A 22,623-nucleotide genomic window follows, 5' to 3' on the forward strand; every position below is an offset into this window, starting at 1 on the left:
CAAAAATCGGTTTTAACACCAACCAAAACAGTAGTATTCCTAGGTTTTCAGATCAATACTACCCTATTCCAGATAGGTGTTCCCAACGACAAATGGGAAAAGATACAAATTGTAGTAAAAGAAACAATGCAAGTAGGGGCCATAACACATAGAGAGACAGCAAGCATTATAGGAAAAATTGTGGCCCTACAGCCAGGGTTCAGAACAGCACCCATTCTTTGCAGAAAAACTCAAATGCACCTAGGACGCTGGTTAAGACAGGGATACCATTGGAACAAAAGGTTTCCTATACCCATAGAAATAAGACAGGAGTGGAGTCACATACTCGCCCTAAAAAAATCCTCATCCCTGTCCAAAAAAGCTCCGCCACCAGACGTCACTGTTACAACGGACGCATCCTTAATAGGATGGGGAGCTTTTTCAGTACACTCTGCCTTAAGAGGTTGCTGGTCAGAAGAGGAAAGGTCCCTTCACATAAACATCTTAGAACTAAGGGCAGCCAGATTAGCCTGTCAGAAGTTAGTAAAAACACTCCCAAATCACAAATCTATTCTCATCCAAATGGACAGCAAAACAGCGATAGCATATGTGAACAAAATGGGAGGAACGAAGTCAAGGAAGCTATGCTTAGAGGCAATAGACTTCTGGAGTTGGGCATTAGACAACAGAATAGACCTAATAGCCCAGTATGTTCCGGGACACACGAACGAGATAGCAGACGCTTTGTCCAGACAGAATCTAACTCTGACAACAGCGTCACTCACTCAGGAGAAGTTTATCCACAAAAATCAAACATTCGGCAAGAGGGAAATAGACTTATTTGCCTCCGAAACATCAAAATTTGCAAAAACAAAGAAATTTGTAGCCCGGATCTGGTCCCCCAAAACATGGAGGATAGATGCCCTATCCTTTCCATGGTCGGACCTACAGAACCTATATGCGTTTCCTCCTCCAACCCTTCTATCTCAGACACTACTAAAAATAGAGGAGGAACAAATTTCACGGATGGTGCTAGTATATCCAGTATGGCCCTCCAGACCATGGTATCCCAAACTCCACAGCATGAGGATAGAGAAGAAACTCCCCCTGGGAATGACATCCGAATGCTTTCGGGGTTCACAGGACCTATTGATGCAGCTGCCCCAGTTGATGTGGATGGCAGCATTTGTCAGCTGTTCACATACCCGCAGCTCACAGAACAGGCTGACAATCTAATAAATTGGTCTCTAAGGCCAAAGACACGGTCAAGATACAAAGCTATTATACAGGAGTTCCAGAGCTGGAGATCAGAACTTAATAATAGTGAACATGATCCACCAAACTTGTGGTCGGCTCTTGAATACTTAACATCAAAGTTTCACTCAGATATAGTATCCAATACACTCAAAACAATCGGATCGGCACTGGCCATTTTAATACCTAACCTCACTACTAAGAAAATATACCTTAGGTTCCTTAAAGGCGCAGTAGCGTCCAGACCAGTGGTCCCAAAGTATGACTCAACAAGGGACATTGACCCCCTATTAAAATTCATTCTAGCTAATCTACCAGAAGCGGAATTATCTATATGTATGCTAGGTATCAAGTTAGAAGAAAGTCCAGTGATGGGTCAGCACACCACACCTTAATAAATGTGGATATATGTATTTCCTTTGAGCAAATTGCCTGGGTGGAGCTCGACAGACCAGAAAAGTACCCCGGACCTTGGGGCGGTATACGTATGTATTGCAGAAAAAAAAGGGGAAAAGTCTCTGGCTCTCATAAAATAACCAATTCTTTATTATAAATTCATTTAAAAGGCCATTTTAAATAAATTTATAATAAAGAATTGGGTTATTTTATGAGAGCCGGAGACTTTCCTTTTTTCTGCAATAGGTATCAAGTGAGCCTGTTTGTTAGCACTAGCATTGGCAGCCAGATCCATGGAACTAACGTTAATCCACATTAACGAACCATGGCTCTCACTCACACCTAAGGGTTTTCACATAATCCTAAAAGGACCTACTAAAACATCAGGACTACAGCACAGTCCTATAGAAATAGATTTACTAGAAGACTTAGAGGACCCATCATTATGCCTGGTCGCAACACTGAAACAATATTTAAATTTAACCGCTCAGCTAAGAAGCAACATTACCAACCTTTTTATTACTTCAAGGACTCCCATTAGAAAAGCAACCTCTGATACAATTAGAGGTTGGATTCTACACGCCATGAAAAGGGCAGGAGTAGATACAGAAAGGTTTAAAACACACTCCTTAAGAGGCGCAGCCGTCTTAAAAGCGTCCGCAAAAGGGATCCCGCTAATTTCTATCCTTAAATCAGCCCGATGGCAGTCCGAAAGGACATTTGTAAAACATTATTGGCGCCCATCAGATCCTGGGCGTATAAATTTCATAAGAGCGACCACCGGGTGTGTGCCGATCGACCCATCAGCTGGTGCTGGGTGGCTGCCTCCCGAGGAACAAAACACAGTTTGCAGGAATCTATGATCTGCAAACTGCATTTGTTCTAGGGAATAGGTCAGCCACCCAGCAACAGCGCCCAAATCCCCAACCAAAGATATATATATATATATATATATATATATATATATATATCTCCTGGTGGTCTACTCGGCGGCTTACCTATGTTTCCTCATATTGCAGGATTCAACAAGAACCAAAAACAAACTACGCAACAAGGACAAACTGAGACAAAGAAGTAAAGGCCAACTACCTAGGATGAATTAACGTGCCGTTTCCAACACTGGAAGATGGATATTATATTTACAAAAAAAAAATGTTTTCAGAATTGTATGACGTTACTCAGTAATACTGTTCAATAGATTTATGAACCATACAGTAAAAGTATACTGTTGAATAAATTTATGATGCATAACAGTATCGTTTACACAGTTTAATAAAATTTGAAGCATTTAAAACAAATTTCGTTGTACAAATACTTTCGTTCTAACAGTGTTTAGGTGAAGTCACCATGCCTTCCGAGAAAAATTCTGAGGTAAGCCCGCGCTGTGAGTGCGCTTACCCCACGTGACCGCAGCCGCTTTTTTCCGACGGAGTACGGGAGGCACCGCCGGTACCCCCATCAGTTGTTGCTGGGTGGCTGACCTATTCCCTAGAACAAATGCATTTTGCAGATCATAGATTCCTGCAAACTGTGTTTTAGTGAATAATTTTCTATCGCTGCACTACCCCTTTAACAGTCCCAATACACTGGAGGAAACATCTGACAAGTAAACCACAAGTAGTGAATGATATCCCTTAAAGAGACTCTGTACCCACAATCTGACCCCCCCCCAAACCATGTGTACCTTCAGATAGCTGCTTTTATTCCAAGATCTGTCCTGGGGTCCGTTCAGCAGGGGATGCAGTTTTTGTCATAAAAACAATTTTTAATCCGGCAGCGCTGTGTCTAACGGCCGGGGCTTAGATTTGTATATGCATTAGGCTGGCACACCCTCTCTGTCCTTCCTCCCCAACCTCCTCAATATTAGGAATGATCCAGGAACATTTACTGCTGTTTGAGCTTTGCACAGGTGTATTAACGATCCAGCCCATGTTCATTATGCACGCAGCTGAGGTTTAGTAAGCAATCTGCCTGGATCATTCCTAATGCTGAGGAGGGTGGGGAGGAAGGACAGAGAGGGTGTGCCAGCCTAATGCATATACAAATCTAAGCCCCGGCCGTTAGACACAGCGCTGCCGGATTAAAAATTGTTTTTATGACAATAACTGCATCCCCTGCTGAACGGACCCCAGGACAGATCTTGGAATAAAAGCAGCTCTCTGAAGGTAGAAGTGGTTTGGGGGGGGGTCAGACTGTGGGTACAGTCGCTTTAAAGAGTCACTGTGGTTTAAATTTATTTAACCGACATCAATAGTACATGCAATTTTAAGAAACTTTGTAATTGGGTTTATTAGCAGAAAAATGCATTTTTATCATGAAAAAGCAGTTTGAAGCTCTACCCCCGGTCTTCATGATTTTCTATGGAGAGGGGAGGGGTGGAGGGAGATGAGGCACTAAATCAGGACAACAAAGAGTTAATTTATAGCTACATCACCTGGTTATCTCCTCTGAAGTCAGCACTGACCTCTGAATCCTGGCTCCCGCTGTGTAATCCTTTGTTCTCTGCTCTCCGCTGGTGACTTATCTCCCTCCTCCCTTCTCCATAGGTTACACAGAGCCCGACTGATGTAAAAGAGTGGAGATTCCCTGATAATGAGCAGTGAATGAGAGAGGAGGGAGGAGGGGACCGGGGCAAAGTCTTTTTGAATGCAGATAATGGCATATTTGCCTCATAAACCCAATTACAAAGTTTCTTAAAGTCGCCTGTACTATTGATTTCTGCAAAAATTTTTTAAAAGTGACACTTTAATGTAGCCAGTGACAGCCAGGTGGTGCAACACTAAAACAGTATATATCAATCCACATGTAGAAAGAGAAAGCATGCAGCACCCAGAGCTGCTGTCTGTGTATTAGGCTTTATTTGCAATTTGCAATCATATTTAGGGATCAGACATACACCTGGACGCCGCAGGGTGTTTGGCTGGCTAGTGAAAGGCCTATTGATGTGGGTCCAAGATGTACTAATTCTCCTTAAGGAGAAAGACGCGGAGAATTAGGCCCCTTTCACACTACAGAATCGGAGCAGAGATTCCGCACGGATTCCCCTGCGCCGAATCCCGCCCTCTATCTGTTTGAATGGGAGGGCTTCACTCTCCGCTCAAAGAACTGACATGTGGCGGCACACGAGTGCTCCCATTTAAACGGATAGAAGGCAGGATTCAGCACAGGGAGGGGTGGGTGGGGGTCCCACATGGAATCTCTGTGCCGATTTAGTAGTGTGAGCGGCCCTTACAGGCCATTGCAGCTCCACTGGGAATTCTGGGAAGAAAAGATAAGCAAAATAGCTCTCACACCCACTAGCATTACTAAATAAGTGCTTAAAAAATGGAAACTGCAGTTCAATGTTTTCAAATGTAAAATATTGCACTTCTGCAATTCTGTATCGACAAAGACTTCAGAAGAGAAGGATTTATGGGCAGTGATTTTCGATGCAACCAGGCGTACAGCTCTAGTGACATCTGGAATACTGGGTCCAGTTCTGGAGACCTCACCTACAGAAACTATTGATAAAATAGAACGGGTCCAAAGACGGCTACAAAAATAGTGGAAGGTGTGAGGTATAAACCATATCAGGAAAGACTGAAGGATTTGTATAATCTGGAGGAAGGAAAGAAGGGAAAGGGGGGACATGATGGAAACCTTTATATATGTTAAAGCAATAAATAGGGATCAGGAGGAAGTGTTTTTAATAAAAATTAACTTAAAAACAAGGCAACACAGTAAAAGGTTACTTGGGGGAAAGATCAGAAGCAACATGGGAAAAAAAATACAGGACGTCGGCTGTAGAACATTTCTGATGACAGCAACTTTCCCATTTGATAATAAAATGGTCAGCAAGTGTTGCCTCAGGTAGTTTTATTTCCATAAATTTTTTTAGCATTGTGTGTCAGTTTTTTTTTTTTCTACATTACAAAGGCATTATTGGTGACTGCTGTCAGACTGACAGCTTCCAGGCAGGGCATAGTGTTAGCTACTACACAAGCTTATACTGGCCAAACATTATTACCCTGGTACCCACCACCACAAGGGTACAGGGAAGAGCCGGGTACACACCATTACCCACCTATTGAAATTCAGGCCTTGGGGCAGCCTCAAGCTGGCATTATTAGGCTGTGAAAGACCAAAAACTGTGGGCTCTCGCCCTAATAATGCCAGGCTATTGCTGCTGAATCTAGTTGGTTATGCAAAACGGGGGACCATAAGTCTTTTTTTATTTTTATGAAATTTTGCAAAAAATAAAATAATTTTTGACCCTCAACATCTTTTTTTTTTATATCCCCTGAGTGAAGGGAGTGCAGTGCTGGTTTGGGCAAGTATCACCTTTTTTCATTCCATAACATTGTTCTTGCACCACAATGCAGATCCCTACACCCTGCTGGCAGACACTACTGCTGCACAATGATAGAATGGGACCCAGGGCACTTTCTTTATTCTCAGGTTCAGCAAGCCACACAGAACTCTGCCCCACTCTCACTCATGGCAAATGTGCCAGCATATAAGAGATCTAACATACATTTCTAAGGGGGAAATACCGTATTTTTCGGACTATAAGGCGTACTTAAAATACTATGATTTTCTAAGAAATTGTAAGTGTGCCTTATAGTCCAGTGCGCCTTATATATGGACCGGGACAGCTCCGGCCTCCATGGCGCAGATAGTCTGCTGAGCTCACATCTCCCCGCCACACAGCACAGCGCAGCGCTCCCTCACCTGGACTCCCGGCCCATGGCTCCGCTGGCCTGTCCTGCTGTCCCGCTCTCCCTGCTCTCCGCAGCCCGGATACAGGCTCAGGCATAGGCTTCAGGCATAGACTTTCATTCAATAGTGCCACCTAGTGGCCGGAGGTTATAGAGCAACACTGTACTGTACTGAGGCTCCTAACTATGGTGGCCACAATGCTCCATGCAGAATTCTGCCAACGGGACTCGCTGGCAGAATTCTGCCTATCCTGCATGGTGCATTACGGCCACCATAGTTAGGAGCCTCAGTAAGTATTGTGATCAGCAGGTGACTTACGTTATTCCTTCGTTCAAACTTATACACTATAATGCAGTGCGCTTTATAGTCTGGTGCGCCTTATATATGACCCTAGATGGCTTAGCAGGCTAAAATTGAAGGTGCGCCTTATAGTCCGAAAAATAAGGTAACCCTTTCACAGATATACATAAAGGAATTAAACAAAAAACAAATGTGCAATGACACAGGGACTCTTCAGAAAGATTTAAATTTAATTCAACATTTTGCATAAAAAAATAAAGATAAATAAAAAAACAAAACTCCTCTTTATCTCCTCTGAATGTGGTCAAAACGCACACCAAAAACACAGGAATCCTGACGGAGCATGGACGCCGCCAACAATTATGTAATGTGTATTAGCACCACTGAAAATGAAGAAGTGTGATCCTGAGTGTGGCCATTGTCCCGCTGAGGTCTACAGAAACAACGGCCGTTAGTTCACGTAAAGCACTGAATAACTGACACTGTTCGCAGCAGCCATTAAACATTAAATTAAGGGTAAAGTGTCATCGGAAAAATTACTTCTTGTTTAAATATTTTTTCTTTTGTTATACGTATTTTTAAAGCGAATCTACCATCAGGTACGTAGTTTACATTTTTTTATATGACTAGACGGCAAGGGGATGGCTATGCCGCAGTCCCTTTTTCGAGCCGCGGCACGGTTCCGGTTTCAGCCTGAACCTAAACACAACAACAGTCTTCACTGCAATGGCAGCCACCAAAGTATGGTAACCCATGGCCGTTAATTGATACTCAAAATAACGACTGTTATTTTGAGTACCAAATAACGGCCACAGAAAAGCATTGTGTGAACACGGCCTCAGTTGCATTCTTGGCAGTATTTGCAAATCGCCGCATGATTCGGCTGTGGTGTGTTTTCCCGATATTGTGTCGGTTTACCTCAAATAGAGGTATGTGGTCGTTCTGGAGTTTTTCCCATCATATCAGAAATGTGAAAAATACATTTGAATTTTTTTTTATGATAAAATCTGTTACAAATGATTAAGTAAACAATTTGTTTTTCATTGATTACTCATTCACCGTAGTGGAAAACTGTTCAGAGAGTAAAATTTTGGCAAACCCCCATGACAAAAAGTGGCACACTGGCGCAACTTTTTAATGTGTGTGTATAATGTACAGTACATGAATAATCTGCATGTAACTGTGATATCTCATAAAACTGAGGCGGCGGCTGACCTGACAAGTCTTCACACGAGAGTTTCATTTGGAGAATACAAAAAAAACTGGATTTACAAGTACCTGCTGGAAAGGGCAAGTAATTAAAAAAAATTTAATAGGGTACACTTTAAGAAGAAAAGACTAATAAAAGGGAAACAATCAGCAGATTAGAAGTATCTAGCCTGCTGATATGCACCTGTTGTGCATGGGGTCACTGAGGATGAAGGTGATTTCCTTACTCTGCGCCGTTTCCATGATACTAGCAGTTTCTCTCTTATACTAATTCTGATGTACCGGGGCGGGGCTACCATCACCAATGCACTTACCCACCATGAATAATGGATATAAGCAGTGCAGCCCTCCAGGGGACAGGACAGCCAGGGGAGGGTAGTAGTCCTGTCTCCAGCGCACCAAACAGCATAATTAGCATAGTAGATAAACTGCTAATCAGGGCCGCGGAGTCGGAAAGTCTGAGTATGACCTTGTTTTGGCTGGAGCCAGAAAAAAAAATGTACCAACTTCAAATATTTTATAATTGTTTTCGCAGGGTGAAGCATTTCTTCCATATGTTAGTAATAAAGCACTGGCCCTATAAGATCAGGGGTGTGAGGGAGATGTTGTTGGTCACTATTTGACAGTTTGCTTCTGAGCTGGAAGAGTCCATTGTGTGGGGGGAGATCTGTGCTGTTCTCTTCCTGGATGACTGTATTAGAGCAGCAGTGTAATAAGAGTTTACTATAGAGAAGCAGGAGAAGCCGCTATAAGTAGTGTAGCAGTAACCTCTGTCCTCAGTGTGGCGTTTTCTCTCTGGAAGAAGACTGTTTTTCTTCACTGTGCTATGGATGCAGCAGGCTGTGTGTGTGTGTGTGTGTGTGTGTGTGTGTGTGTGTGTGTGTGTGTGTGTGTGTGTGTGCGCATGCTATGGCTGCAGCAGGCTGTGTGTGTGTGTGTGTGTGTGCTATGGCTGCAGTATACTGTGTGTATGTGTGCTATGGCAGCAGCAGGCTGTGTGTGTGTGTGCTATGGCTGCAGTATACTGTGTGTATGTGTGCTATGGCAGCAGCAGGCTGTGTGTGTGTGTGTGTGTGTGTGCTATGGCTGCAGTATACTGTGTGTATGTGTGTGTGTGTGTGTGTGTGTGTGTGTTTCAGAAAGTGGGAGACATTAAAGAGGTATTCTGGGCAACAGTGAAAAATTCAAGGGGGATAGGGGGTGTTGGGATCATAATAAAGAAGTCCTATTTACCTGTCCCCATAGTGCATTGTCATGGCTCATGTTCCCCCACCACGCTCCCAATCCTGTAATGTCATGGCCCCACTCAGAAATGCCTGCTCAGACAATCAAAGAGTGAGGCAGGACACAGCTGCAGTCACTGACTGGTTGTGCGGGTAGTTCCTGTGTTTTTTCTTTGTGTATGCTGAATATTTAGTTAAAACATAGGGTCCATTTACACAGAAAGATTATCTGACAGATTAGCTGCCAAAAGATTTGAAGCCAAAGCCAGAAATGGATTTGAAAAGAGGAGAAATTTCAAGCTTTCCTGAATGACCTGATCTCTATTTATAGCCTATTTCTGGCTTTGGCTTCAAATCTTTGGCAGATAATCTGTCAGATAATCTGTGTAAATGGACCCATAGACTTTCAGCAGAAAAAGACCACCTGCTCCATCTAGTTGTTCAGGACATGGAGGCTGGAGACTGGCTGCATCCACTGCACACACAGAAGAATTTGCTTTATATCTTTGCCTTATTCACTCAGAATTCATCCCAGGATCATGTAAGGACATTAGGAAGAAGCTGCTGAGCCAGATCTACTTTACACCAGTGTGATAAATAACTTCCCTGGTGTCTGATTTGGCCCCTGAAGCAGCTGGAGTCTGAGTTGGCCCCTGACACATGTGCGGTTTACCGACTCCCCAGCCCTGCTGCTAATATTCAGGAAACAGCGATGAGGATGAAGGTAAGAAAATTACCGTCATCCTCAGTGTCCCGTGGCCAATAGGGACATAATAACAGGCTAGATGCTTCTAACCTGCTCATTGTTTAAAGGGAAACTATTTAGAAATGTTTTAAACAGCAGGTTAAATGATTCCACAGGACTCCCATTTAACACAGAGCAACGCAGTACACGTGGTTAGTATAAGTGACAGGAAGAAAAGGGCCTACAGGATGCTAGTTCCAATGAAACATGCGCTAGAACTTACACCAAAGAACAATGATCTGTCTTTGTTTTTGCCCCGGATAAAGCTCTCATGCACAAAGCTATGCTGAAACTGGAAATGCTCTTTTTTGAAAAAAAATTTGTGGCAGTGTTATAAAGTTAAAAAAAAATTCATTTATAATAGTAAAATATGGCAGTTTTAGCAGCTACTTTTATGGTTATTTTAAATTACAGCTGTATTTCTGTATATTTGACTGTTACTTTTTATCCAGTGATTTATCCTTTGGAAGGTCTAATTAATTTTTTAATTCATCTGTTAGAAATATCACAGTTATGGCCATTAACCTCTTAGCGTCCCATGACGTATCTAGTAGGTCATGGTGGCGCAAGGGGACCCCGCTCTCAAGGGCGCCGCTCCCGGCTTCTATCTGTAGCCGAGGAGTGCCTCTATTAGGCGGCGCGGGTCCCGTTACTGCAAAATTGCGCATTTTTGGTCACATCAAATCCAGAAAAAATGTTATATAAAGTGATCAAAAAGTCGCATATGTGCAAACAAGGTACCAATAGAAAGAACACATCATGGCGCAAAAAATGACACCTCACAGCCCCAAAGACCAAAGGATAAAATTGTTATAAGGATGAGAATAGAGCAATTTTAAACACATTTAGTTTTTTTAAAAAAAAAGGTTTTCGCCGTTAACATAAAAGTCATGCAAGTTACATATCGTTGTAATCGTACTGAAGTGAGGAACATAAACATGTCCGTTTTACCATAGGGCGAACGGCACAATAGCCAAACTTCCTGAAATCAAAGCAGATTCCTTTTCTTTTTTAATTTGACAGCGCAAATGATTTTTTACCGGTTTCGCAGCATATTTTATGGAAAAATAATGCCTGTAATTGCACAGTAAAATTGGTTTTGCAAAAAATAAGGGCACATATGGGTCTCTAGGTGAAAAAATGCAAGCACTTTGGCCTTTTAACTCCTTAAAGAGTCACTGTCGTATTTTTTTTTTTGCAGAAATCAATAGTCCAGGCGATTTTAAGAAACTTTGTAATTGGGTTTATTAGCCAAATCTGCCATTATCTGCATGTAAAAAGCCTTTTCCCAGGTCCCCCCCTCCTTCCTCTTTTTCATCCACTCTGAAAAATCTGAAAATTGTGACTTGTTGCAGGAGACGTACCCTGTCTGCTCTAGGGAGAGGGGAGGGGGGAGGGGGGAGGAGGGAGTTAGCCGGCAGCAGAAAGCAGATAACAGAGGATTACAGGCACGGAGCTGGGTGACAGCTGTAATCGGAGCTCAGACAGGTCACTGGTGACTGTTACAGGAGATATCCCGTGAGGGATTTGTAGATTAACTCTTTGTTGTCCTGTTTTGGTCTTTTCTTTAGCTCTCTCCATAGGAGAACAATGAAGACAGGGGGGAGAGCTTCAAACTGCTTTCTCATGATAAAAATGCATTTTTCGGATAATAAACCCAATTACAAAGTTTTTTAAAATCGCCTGGACTATTGATTTCTGCAAAAAAAAATTTCACGACAGTGACACTTTAACGACGCATGATGGGTATACCTATCATGCGGCGTTAAGGGGGATCAGAGAGGGCTCCCCGTGTGAGCCCTCTCTGCAGCCCGCGGTCCCCGGTTGGTATGTGCAGCCAGGGGCCGCGGGTATTAGCTGCTGCGGCCGGCTAACTATTCAAATGCAGCTGTCAAAGCTGACAGCTGCATTTGGATAGTACATGTGCCTGGTGTCTGCAGCAGACCATTATAATAGAGCACCGATCTGATGGATCGGTGCTCTATTATATACAGAGCATTGATCTCAATGGGAGATCAGTGCTGTGTATTTACATGTTTGGTATCGCTGCGTGTAATCGCCCGAAATATAAATTTATTTAATTCATGATCCCTCACGGTAAACTGTGTAAGCGCAAAAAAATTAAAAAATGCAAAATTGCGCATTCTTGGTTGCATCAAATTTAGAAAAATTGTAAAAAAAAAAAAAAAAGATAAAAAAGTCACATATGGGCACTCAAGGTACCGATAGGAAGAACACATCATGGCGCAAAATATGACACCTCACATAGACCAAAGGATAAAAGCGCTATAAGCATGGGAATAGAGCGATTTTAAGGAACGTTTATTTTCTGTAAAAGGTTTTAATTTTTTACGAGCCATCAATTACTATAAAAGTTATACAAGTTGCATATCGTTTTAATCGTACCGACTTGAGGAACATAACAAGTCAGTTTTTCCATAGGACAAACGGCGTAAGAACAAAGCCCTCCCAAAGAAAAAGAATTCAGTTTTAGTTTTTTCAATATCACCGTGCATATAATTTTTTTCTGGTTTCGCTGCATATTTTGTGCAAAAATTCAGCCTGTCATTGCAAAGTACAATTAGTGACGCAAAAAATAAGGGCTCATGTGGGTCAGTAGGTGTAAAAATGCAACAGCTATGCCCTTATATACACAAGGAGGAAAAAACAAAAACGCAAAAACGAAAAATTAGCCTGGCCCTTAAGGGGTTAAACAAAGTGTAAAAAGCAAAAGTAAAACCCTTTGCAAACAGATTAAAAACTGTTGTTTTTAGTTATAAAAAAAATACAACAACTCAACAGGTAGAAGATAACAAGCATGCCCATAGTCAATGGCAACCATTTCTTTGCACTGTGGGCACTCTCATGGCCAATTCCCAAACACTTTAAAGGATCTTATTACTGAAAATAGGTTGTATTTTCGACTAAAAATTGCAGTCTTATTTTGGCATTATTTCACTGTGTGTGAACATAGCCTCAATCTAGGATTTTCTCTTTGTTTTAGTGATAGTTTAGGGTCCTTGTACTCAGTTGCGGCCATGTTTACAGCTATGTTTGTTTGTAGCAAGAACAAGTGAAGCACTGAATTTAGCGATCGTGGTTACCACAGCTCCCCCACACTGTGTGTGTGTAAGCTGAGCACAACAGATCCCAGCGTTTATATATGGGTACACCAGGAATTTTCCAATACATTCTGAAGTTACCTATTATTGCAATATCTCCCTTTACTGCCATTTGGGAAATTTAGTCATCAGCTTTATATGTCCTAGAGGATTATATATCACGCCAAACTTCCCTATTTAGTTTGCATATAATCCCAGTAGAGTTCCCAGAGCTTTGTGTGTATCCGTGTTCCTCATCTGTGACTTCAGCTACTGCTTGCTTTGTACCTCTACCGAGAAGATTGCCATTGTGTTTTTGCTCCATTGCAGACACGTTTAGCTCTCCCCCATATAACTTTGCAACGGATTCAACCATCAGTATATGTATGAGGCTCTCCCGACCGACCACTAACAGATGATGGATAAACTGCAGGTAGAGCTCTCTGGCCTTCCTGAGGATTGGGACCGGGTGGGAAAAATAACCGTCAGCCATCATGTATTGAAGGCGTATGGCCACCTTAAAGAGGTATTCCCACTCCTAAAAAATGAAATGCTCCCAAACCTAGCTGGTATTGCTCACCAAGTACCCCTGAGTATTATCTTTCTAGCTTAGCCCCTTAAAGGGAACCTGTCACCCCCCGTGCCGGGGTGACAGGCTCCCGACCCCCCGTTAGAGCCCCCTATACTTACCTAATCCCGGCGCGCGCGCTGAGAGATGAGTCCAACACTCATAGAGAATGACAGGAGAGTCCAGCGCTCCGTCATTCTCTATGGGTGTTGGACTCATCTCTAAGCGCGCGGGCCGGGCTGCAGCGGCTGAGATCTCCGTCACCCGACCGGATCCAGAAGCGGGACCCGGCGGGATTAGGTAAGTATAGGGGGCTCTAACGGGGGGTCGGGAGCCTGTCACCCCGGCACGGGGGGTGACCGGTTCCCTTTAAGGTCAAAGCCAATTTTCATTTTTGCACTTTAGCTTTTTCCACTTTATGTTTAAAAGTCCATAGCACTTGCATTTTTTCACCTAGAGACCCACATGAGCCCTTATTTTTTGCGAAACCAATTGTAATTTGCAATGACAGGCATTATTTTTTCATAAAATATGCTCCAAAACCGGAAGAAAAATCATTTGCGCTGTCAAATTGAAATAAAAAAGGCATTTGTATTGATTTCGGGGAGTTTTGCATTTAGGCTGTTCGCCCTATAATAAAACTGACTTGTTATGCATGTTCCTCAAGTCGTTACGATTACAACGATATGTAACATGTATAACTTTTATATTATCTGATGGCCTGTAAAAAATTTAAACCATTGTTAACAAATATACGTTCCTTAAAAATCGCTCTATTCCCAGGCTTACAGCGTTTTTATCCTTTGGTCTATGGGGCTGTGTAAGGTGTCATTTTTTTGCGCAATGACATGTACTTTCTATCGGTACCTTGATTGCACATGAGACTTTTTGATCGTTTTATTAAATTTTTTCTGGATTTGATGCGACTAAAAATGCGCAATTTTGCACTTTGGAATTTTTTTGCGCTGACGCCGTTTACCGTGTGAGATCAGGAATGTGATTAATTAATAGTTCGGGTGATTACGCACGCGGCGATAGCAAACATGTTTATTTATTTATATTTATAAAATGGGAAAAGGGGGGTGATTTGGACTTTTATTAGGGAAGGGGATTTTTTATTAATAAAAAAACATTTTTACTTTCATTTTTACATTAACTAGAAGCCCCCCTGGGGGACTTGTATATACACAGCACTGATCTCTCATAGAGATCAATGCTGTGTATATATACAGCAATGATCCATCATATCGGTGATCCATGGCTATGGCCTGCTGCAGGCCAGTGCAATGTATTGCCGAGCCGGGATCCGAAGAACGGATCCGAAGAACGGATCCGAAGAACGGATCCGAAGAACGGATCCGAAGAACGGATCCGAAGAACGGATCCGAAGAACGGATCACGGGGGGAGGTCCGTCCCATTAGACACCAGGGACAGAGAGAGCACAGCATCTAAGTGCAGCTGTCAGGAATGCAGCTGCATTTAGAGGCTTAATTAGCCGGCGCTAATCAGCTGGGATCGGCGCCATTCAGAGCGGGGTCCCGGCGGGACCCCTCTCTGAACACCCCCCGCGGCACCATGACGTATCAGATATGTCATGGGTCGCTAAGGGGTTAAACGTCTGCAGAATTCCTTCCGTGTAGGGACAGTGTTCTGCGGACTGGACCTTGGAGCTCCCAGCATCATGATTAATTATGACGTCACAAGCTCCTTAACAGTTTGAAAACTTTCGCTACTGTACTGACACAGCCATGCAGCTGTGTCAGTAAACTAGCGTGACCTTTTTAAGCAGTATTTGAGCTCCTGACATAATTAAAGGGGTTGTCCGGCGAAAAAAAATTATTCACAGAATAACACACATTACAAAGTTATACAACTTTGTAATGTATGTTATGTCTGTGAATGGCCCCCTTCCCCGTGTCCCACCACCCCCACCCGTGTACCCGGAAGTGTGGTGCGCTATACATTACCTGTCGCGTGCCGACCACGGTCTCCGATCGTCAGCAGTGACGTCTTCTTCGGGAGCTTGGCGGATCTTCCCGAGTGCCGGCCGCCCTCTGCAGCGTCATCCGAAGCTCAGCCGCGATTGGCTGAGCATAACTGTGCTCAGCCAATCGCGGCTGAGCAGCTGATGACGTGAGTATAATGCACCACACTTCCGGGTCTAGCGTGGGTGGGGGGAAACACGGGGAAGGGGGCCATTCACAGACATAACATACATTACAAAGTTGTATAACTTTGTAATGTGTGTTATTCTGTGAATAATTTTTTTTCGCCGGACAACCCCTTTAATCATGATGCCGGGAGCTCCAAGGTCCAGTCCGCAGAACACTGGCCCTACACGGAAGGAATTCTGCAGACGTATGCACAAGCCCTTAGAGCAGTAGCCAGACATTAGTCTGTGTTTCGGGAGGTAACATATACATACAAAACTACTGTATATTATCAAAGTGCATTTCTGCAGCAGCAATCAACATGCCCCACGGTCATAAATAGAAAAAAAAACTCAAGTGAAAAACTATTTCTGGAATTAAATCAGAAATTACAGCAAAACAAAATTACACATTAATGCTACATTCAGAACCTGTGTGACAAAATCCATCAGATTAGATGAAGAGCAATGGATGCAATGGTATTCTTCCAGTCAAAACTTGCCCTAATTATGTGGACACCTGCTAAACATGAAAACACCCGCAGGCTATGTACCCACATGGTAGCTACAAACATATTATGGTGCATAATACGCACAAAAATATGGGCCAAATGACAATGCACATCCATTGTTTTCAATAAGAATATGCACCACTGTTCACACTGTATCTAAAACTATGATGGGCATTACTGATCACTTTTCCCAACTGCATGGGAGTGAGCGCCTGAGATTCAGGATACACATTAGTCACATTGAAATGTGGTTAATCTGTCACTAAGAATGCAATCCAAAATGCCAAATCACCCTGCAGAAATCTAAAGGGTGAAAAACACACCGTATGAACATACTCCAAGATACCTGATCTCCTGTACAGTCAAGTTGCTTTGAACAACTTTAAAGGGGTAGTGCGGCGGTAAACAATTATTGACAGAATAACAAACATTACAAAGTTATACAACTTTGTAATGTATGTTATGTCTGTGAATGGCCCCCTTCCCCGTGTCCCCCCACCCCCGCACGTGTACCCGGAAGTGTGGTTCGGTTGTATAACTTTGTAATGTGTGTTATTCTGTCAATAATTGTTTACCACCGCACTACCCCTTTAACCTAAATATTTAAATTTACATTTTTATAAAAGTTTTTAACCCCTAGACGACCCTGGACGTAGGGTTACGTCATGGAAGTCTGTCCCCAGACGACCCATGACGTAACCTTACGTCCTGGGTGTTTCTCCCGCTATGAAGCGTGCTCCGGAGCGGAGCGCGCTTCATAGCAGGTGGGGGCTGCAGCCGGGACCTCACCGGTAATGACACGCTGCAGCGATCGCGCTGCCGCGTGTCATTAACCCCTTAAACGCAGCGTTTAAGTGACAGGGGGAGTCCCCTGTCACTTACCGATCGGGACCCCCGCAGTGTGCACAGGCAGGCTCAATGAGCAGATCGCCGATAACACTGATCAATGCTATGCCTATAGCATAGCAATCATCAGTGTAAAAATCCAAGTACTGGATGTAAAAGTCCCCCAAAGGGACTTCAAATGTGTAAAAAAAAAAAAGTTAAAAACACTAACACACAACCCCAAAGCCCCTTCCCTAATAAAAGTTGAAATCACCCCCCTTTCCCATTAAATAAATAAAACATATAAAAATAAACAAATAAACATATAATATACGGTAGCGTGCGTAATTGTCCAATCTATTAAAATATAACAAGCGTCATTGCGAACGGTAAACGGCGTACACGAAAAGAGGGAAAAAAGTGAGCGGATTACTGATTTTATGTTATATTATATATAAAAAAAATTAATAAAAAGTGATCCAAACGTCTGATCTTCACAAATATGGTATTAATAAAAACTAGAGATCATGGCGGAAAAAATGGCACCCCATACAGCCCCGTAGGTGAAAAAATAAAACCGTTATAAGCGTCACAAAAGGCCCATTTTATTTATAATTCATTGCCAAAAAAAAGGATTTCATTTAAAAAAAATATATAACATTAGAGAATCTGTGTAACCTGCATATGGTTGTGTTCAGACTGACCTATAGAATAATTGTATCATGTCGCTTTTACCATATAGTGCATTACGTAGACACAGGAACCCCCCAAACGTTACCATATTGCATTCTTTTTTGCAATTTCACGTATTTATATCTTCATAAATAATATATTTGGGATTCCCTCATACATGTTATGGTAGAATGAAAGGCGCCATTACAAAGTACAACTATTCCTGTAACAAATAAGCCATTACATGGCCTTGTAGATAAAAAACTGAGAGTGCTAGAGCTCTTAGAAGGGGAGGAGGGAAAAACGAAAACACTAAGATCAAAACTTGCGCGGTCCACTGGGTCATTTTGGGCCTGGTCCTCAAAGGGTTAAACTGTAACTTTATCTTTTAACGTGCACCTGTCACAAAAGTCCACAGACCCGATCAGTGGTGAATTCCTTTCACCGGCCGGGCACTCAAGAATCCACGGATACGAACACGCCGAGGCTGTAATATGTGCAACCCCCATTAGTTTTCCTAATTTCTATCCATTTTATAAAATAATCCTGGGATCTTGCAGTTTTCATTCTCACCACTGGGGCTAAAACTAAGCTGAGACTTCCTGTTGTGTCTGTAGTGATAAGAGGAGGCTACCATAAAGCGATCTGTCCTGCATTGCAGCGACAAGTCACACGTAGATAAAGGAGACAACAGCTGCTCCCTGTGAAATGACCTCTTCACAGGTCACAGAGCATGCTCAGTAATGTTTCACATTGATCTCAAGGGGACACAATCTGTCTATTGTCGTCTATGTCCATGAGTCTTGCTGTAAAGCATGTCACTAAATGCTGTTAAACAGCCCAGGCAAGATGGCCGCACCAATAATACACAAAAAATTTGAGTCAGAAAAAAAATAGAAAACAACTTTTAGTTTTAAACTCATTAAAAGAAAATCTAGGTGATCCATTCCCTTTGAGATGAGATATGACTTATCAAAAACAGTCAATTTAGGGATCCCTAGCTGGATGGACCGGCCTGTATTCTGCTTCCCCAGGCAACCTGGACTTAAATGTCGTGTAAAGTATTAATTCATGTTTTTCTCCCATTTATTTTGAAATCTATATATACTGTCTGTATAGTTGTTATAGTATTTTCCTTTGATAACCCTATTCTTTGCTTGCAATGTCTTTATTTATGATATTAAAATCCACTTTAATAGAAGCTTTCTTGTGTTCTAACATACCTAAATACCTTATGGTCCTTTTATATGGAGCGACAAATCTTTCTATTGATCGTTTACCGATTTTGAAGCAACGCCGATCACGTCAGCAGACTTAGCGACAGGTTCATTTCAACCCACAGAATAAATGTTTTATTTATTTATTTTTGTTGCTATCCAAACTTTCTTCTCTGATCTGCTGAAATTTGCTGTGTGAATAGGAAACAACGAACACTGGACAAGCCCATATAGCCAGGGTACGCACACCTAGAACCATACGGTTGTCTACTTTTTTTTATACATTAGGGAGAGACCATCTCCCAATAAATCTCTGTTCACAAAGATCGGTGCTTAGACGTGTCCAGATTTACCTTTATCCTATAAAATGTTATGACATCAGACTATACAGAATCTAAACAATTCCTTTGTATAGCGAGACAGTTTGGTATGTAGAAAGAATTCTATGTCTCTCTGGTCCCACACATCCTGATTACATGCTATGCCACCAGGTCAATTCCAGAAGGAAGACAAGTCACCCTGGCACTCTAAAGAGACACGCCCGAGGCCTGTTAGCCACCTCCATAAAGACTAACAATGTGTCTTAAAGGGTTAAATTCAAGTTGCTGCCCATGGTAAAACTAACAATTTCTTCTATACTTGTCATTATCTAATCAGTCTCCTTCCCCCAGTTCTCAGCTGCTGCTTTCTGCTGTAGACACAAACATCTGTATGTGAGCTTTTCTCTCTATCTCCCCCTCCACCCCTCTGAGACGGCTGATGTAAACAAGTGCCTGGCAGGCTTTATCTGCAACTCCATAGCTTCTTTGTAATACTGGGAGGGTTATTCTGAGTCAAGTTGCTAAAGAACTCACTAGAAGTATCCTTCCCTGCATTACAAAGAAGCTACAATGGTGCAGATACAGCCTGCCAGGGACTTGTTTACATCAGCTGTTTTAGAAGGGTGGGGGGGGGGGGACGGAGAAAGAAGAGTTATTTTTGTGTTTTGTTTTTTTTAGCAAAAAGCAGCAGCTCAAACTTGGAGAGGGAGACTGAATAGATAACAAAAAGTATGGAAGGAATCAGTCTCAGCATGGGCAGCAACACAGCAACATATCAAGTTATGTTTTGGAGAAAATAGACGGTTAGAGGGTCTGTTCCGGACAACGTGACTGCCAATCATCCTCACTGAAACTTCTCACAGGTTATGCTGGCATCCTCTCTATTCACTGCAGTCACAGCATCAATCTGATTCCCATTGGACAGTATAAAAGTGACTTAGGCAGCACACACAACCAACATAAGTATTAGGGAGTCCATTCACCAGTCATTTGGTCCCAATGTTGTTGTTGTTGTTGTTGTTGTAGTTGGGGGGGGGTTGTGATCGATCACAGGATAACACGCATAGCAATGCACTGACTCTGACAATCTCCCCCATGCAGCTCTATGGGGTTGTTCCTGCAGGAAGCTGCCTGATGACTTACTGACCTGTCTGCAGCTGTGTGTGACAGGGCTGGGCACCTCACCTGCAGGACACAGGCTGGCCTGTACATCCAGGGGGGCACCTCACCTGCAGGACACAGGCTGGCCTGTACATCCAGGGGGGCACCTCACCTGCAGGACACAGGCTGGCCTGTACATCCAGGGGGGCACCTCACCTGCAGGACACAGGCTGGCCTGTACATCCAGGGGGGCACCTCACCTGCAGGACACAGGCTGGCCTGTACATCCAGGGGGGCAGCTCACCTGCAGGACACAGGCTGGCCTGTACATCCAGGGGGGCACCTCACCTGCAGGACACAGGCTGGCCTGTACATCCAGAGGGGCACCTCACCTGCAGGACACAGGCTGGCCTGTACATCCAGAGGGGCACCTCACCTGCAGGACACAGGCTGGCCTGTACATCCAGAGGGGCACCTCACCTGCAGGACACAGGCTGGCCTGTACATCCAGAGGGGCACCTCACCTGCAGGACATAGGCTGGCCTGTACATCCAGGAGGGCACCTCACCTGCAGGACACAGGCTGGCCTGTACACCCAGGGGGGCACCTCACTGTACATCCAGGGGGGCACCTCACCTGTAGGACACAGGCTGGCCTGTACATCCAGGGGGGCACCTCACTGTACATCCAGGGGGGCAGCTCACCTGCAGGACACAGGCTGGCCTGTACATCCAGGAGGGCACCTCACCTGCAGGACACAGGCTGGCCTGTACACCCAGGGGGGCACCTCACCTGTAGGACATAGGCTGGCCTGTACATCCAGGAGGGCACCTCACCTGCAGGACACAGGCTGGCCTGTACACCCAGGGGGGCACCTCACTGTACATCCAGGGGGGCACCTCACCTGTAGGACACAGGCTGGCCTGTACACCCAGGGGGGCACCTCACTGTACATCCAGGGGGGCACCTCACCTGTAGGACACAGGCTGGCCTGTACATCCAGGGGGGCACCTCACTGTACATCCAGGGGGGCAGCTCACCTGCAGGACACAGGCTGGCCTGTACATCCAGGAGGGCACCTCACCTGCAGGACACAGGCTGGCCTGTACACCCAGGGGGGCACCTCACCTGTAGGACACAGGCTGGCCTGTACATCCAGGGGGGCACCTCACTGTACATCCAGGGGGGCAGCTCACCTGCAGGACACAGGCTGGCCTGTACATCCAGGGGGGCACCTCACCTGCAGGACACAGGCTGGCCTGTACATCCAGGGGGGCACCTCACCTGCAGGACACAGGCTGGCCTGTACATCCAGGGGGGCAGCTCACCTGCAGGACACAGGCTGGCCTGTACATCCAGGGGGGCAGCTCACCTGCAGGACACAGGCTGGCCTGTACATCCAGGGGGGCACCTCACCTGCAGGACACAGGCTGGCCTGTACATCCAGGGGGGCACCTCACCTGCAGGACACAGGCTGGCCTGTACATCCAGGGGGGCAGCTCACCTGCAGGACACAGACTGGCCTGTACATCCAGGGGGCAGCTCACCTGCAGGACACAGGCTGGCCTGTACATCCAGGGGGCGCCATACGTCATCACACTACACCTGCTGACGTTGTTATGCACCAATATGACAGACAAGAAAACTTCTCAGGTACGGAGGCCGCCAGGAGACAAGCCATTCCCTGAGGTATCTGCTGCGGTACTGGAGCTGCAGGAGATTGTATTCTGAACAGCGATGTAGTAACGTGACAGGTCCGCATGATAACGTGACACGGGCAGCGGAGGCCGCCGGGAACACACTGACAAGTTACCTCAGTACGAGTAGCAGCACCTTACCTGAGCAGACTACTTAGTGGGTGACTGCCGGACCCTCCTCCACTTGCTCCAGTCCCGCCCCCCGAAGCTCCACCTGGACCGGCCCCACTTAGTCTCTTGCCCCCTAACAACCTCTCTACCGCCGCCCGGTTACCGGTACGAGCGGCTTCTAGGAGCTCCTGCTCTTTCCCCATCCCGCCGTCACCCCGGCAACCACGCCTCCGCCGCCACTTCCGAGACGAGCGTGCATACGTCACACGCACATTCCACAATCCCCCTAATCCAAGGTCTGGTGTATAGACAACGTAACGCCGTGGCACGCATGCCTGCTGCTCTGGGCTCTTCAGGCTGTCATGCACACTGTGGTAAATAAAGTTGGTTCAAATTCACAATAATACAAGCGCAGGATTCCCAGACCCTACCCACACGGCTATGCGGCATTGTATACAGACTGTGCCATAGACAAGAACCTAATACACTGCCACACTAAACTATAGACTAATGTGTATATATATATATATATATATATATATATA

The 22,623-nt window shown here is 44.4% G+C and overlaps 1 protein-coding gene across 6 annotated transcripts in view; it reads right to left on the reverse strand.

Annotated features, from left to right (window-relative positions):
- ANKS1A (ankyrin repeat and sterile alpha motif domain containing 1A) overlaps positions 1-22,327 on the reverse strand; it is an 81,306-nt gene extending 58,979 nt beyond the window's left edge. For all 6 annotated transcript variants that reach the window (XR_011363213.1, XM_069971451.1, XM_069971449.1 and 3 more), the window contains exon 1: positions 22,109-22,327. Coding sequence is in view for 5 of the 6 variants with exons in the window: in XM_069971451.1 (XP_069827552.1) it covers positions 22,109-22,281 (173 nt within the window). In the remaining variant the exon portion in view is untranslated. The remainder of the gene's footprint in view (positions 1-22,108) is intronic.
- Between the last annotated feature and the right edge of the window lie 296 nt (positions 22,328-22,623).

The sequence above is a fragment of the Dendropsophus ebraccatus genome, chromosome 5 (genome assembly GCF_027789765.1).
Source record: "Dendropsophus ebraccatus isolate aDenEbr1 chromosome 5, aDenEbr1.pat, whole genome shotgun sequence".
NCBI classification, from domain to species: domain Eukaryota; kingdom Metazoa; phylum Chordata; class Amphibia; order Anura; family Hylidae; genus Dendropsophus; species Dendropsophus ebraccatus.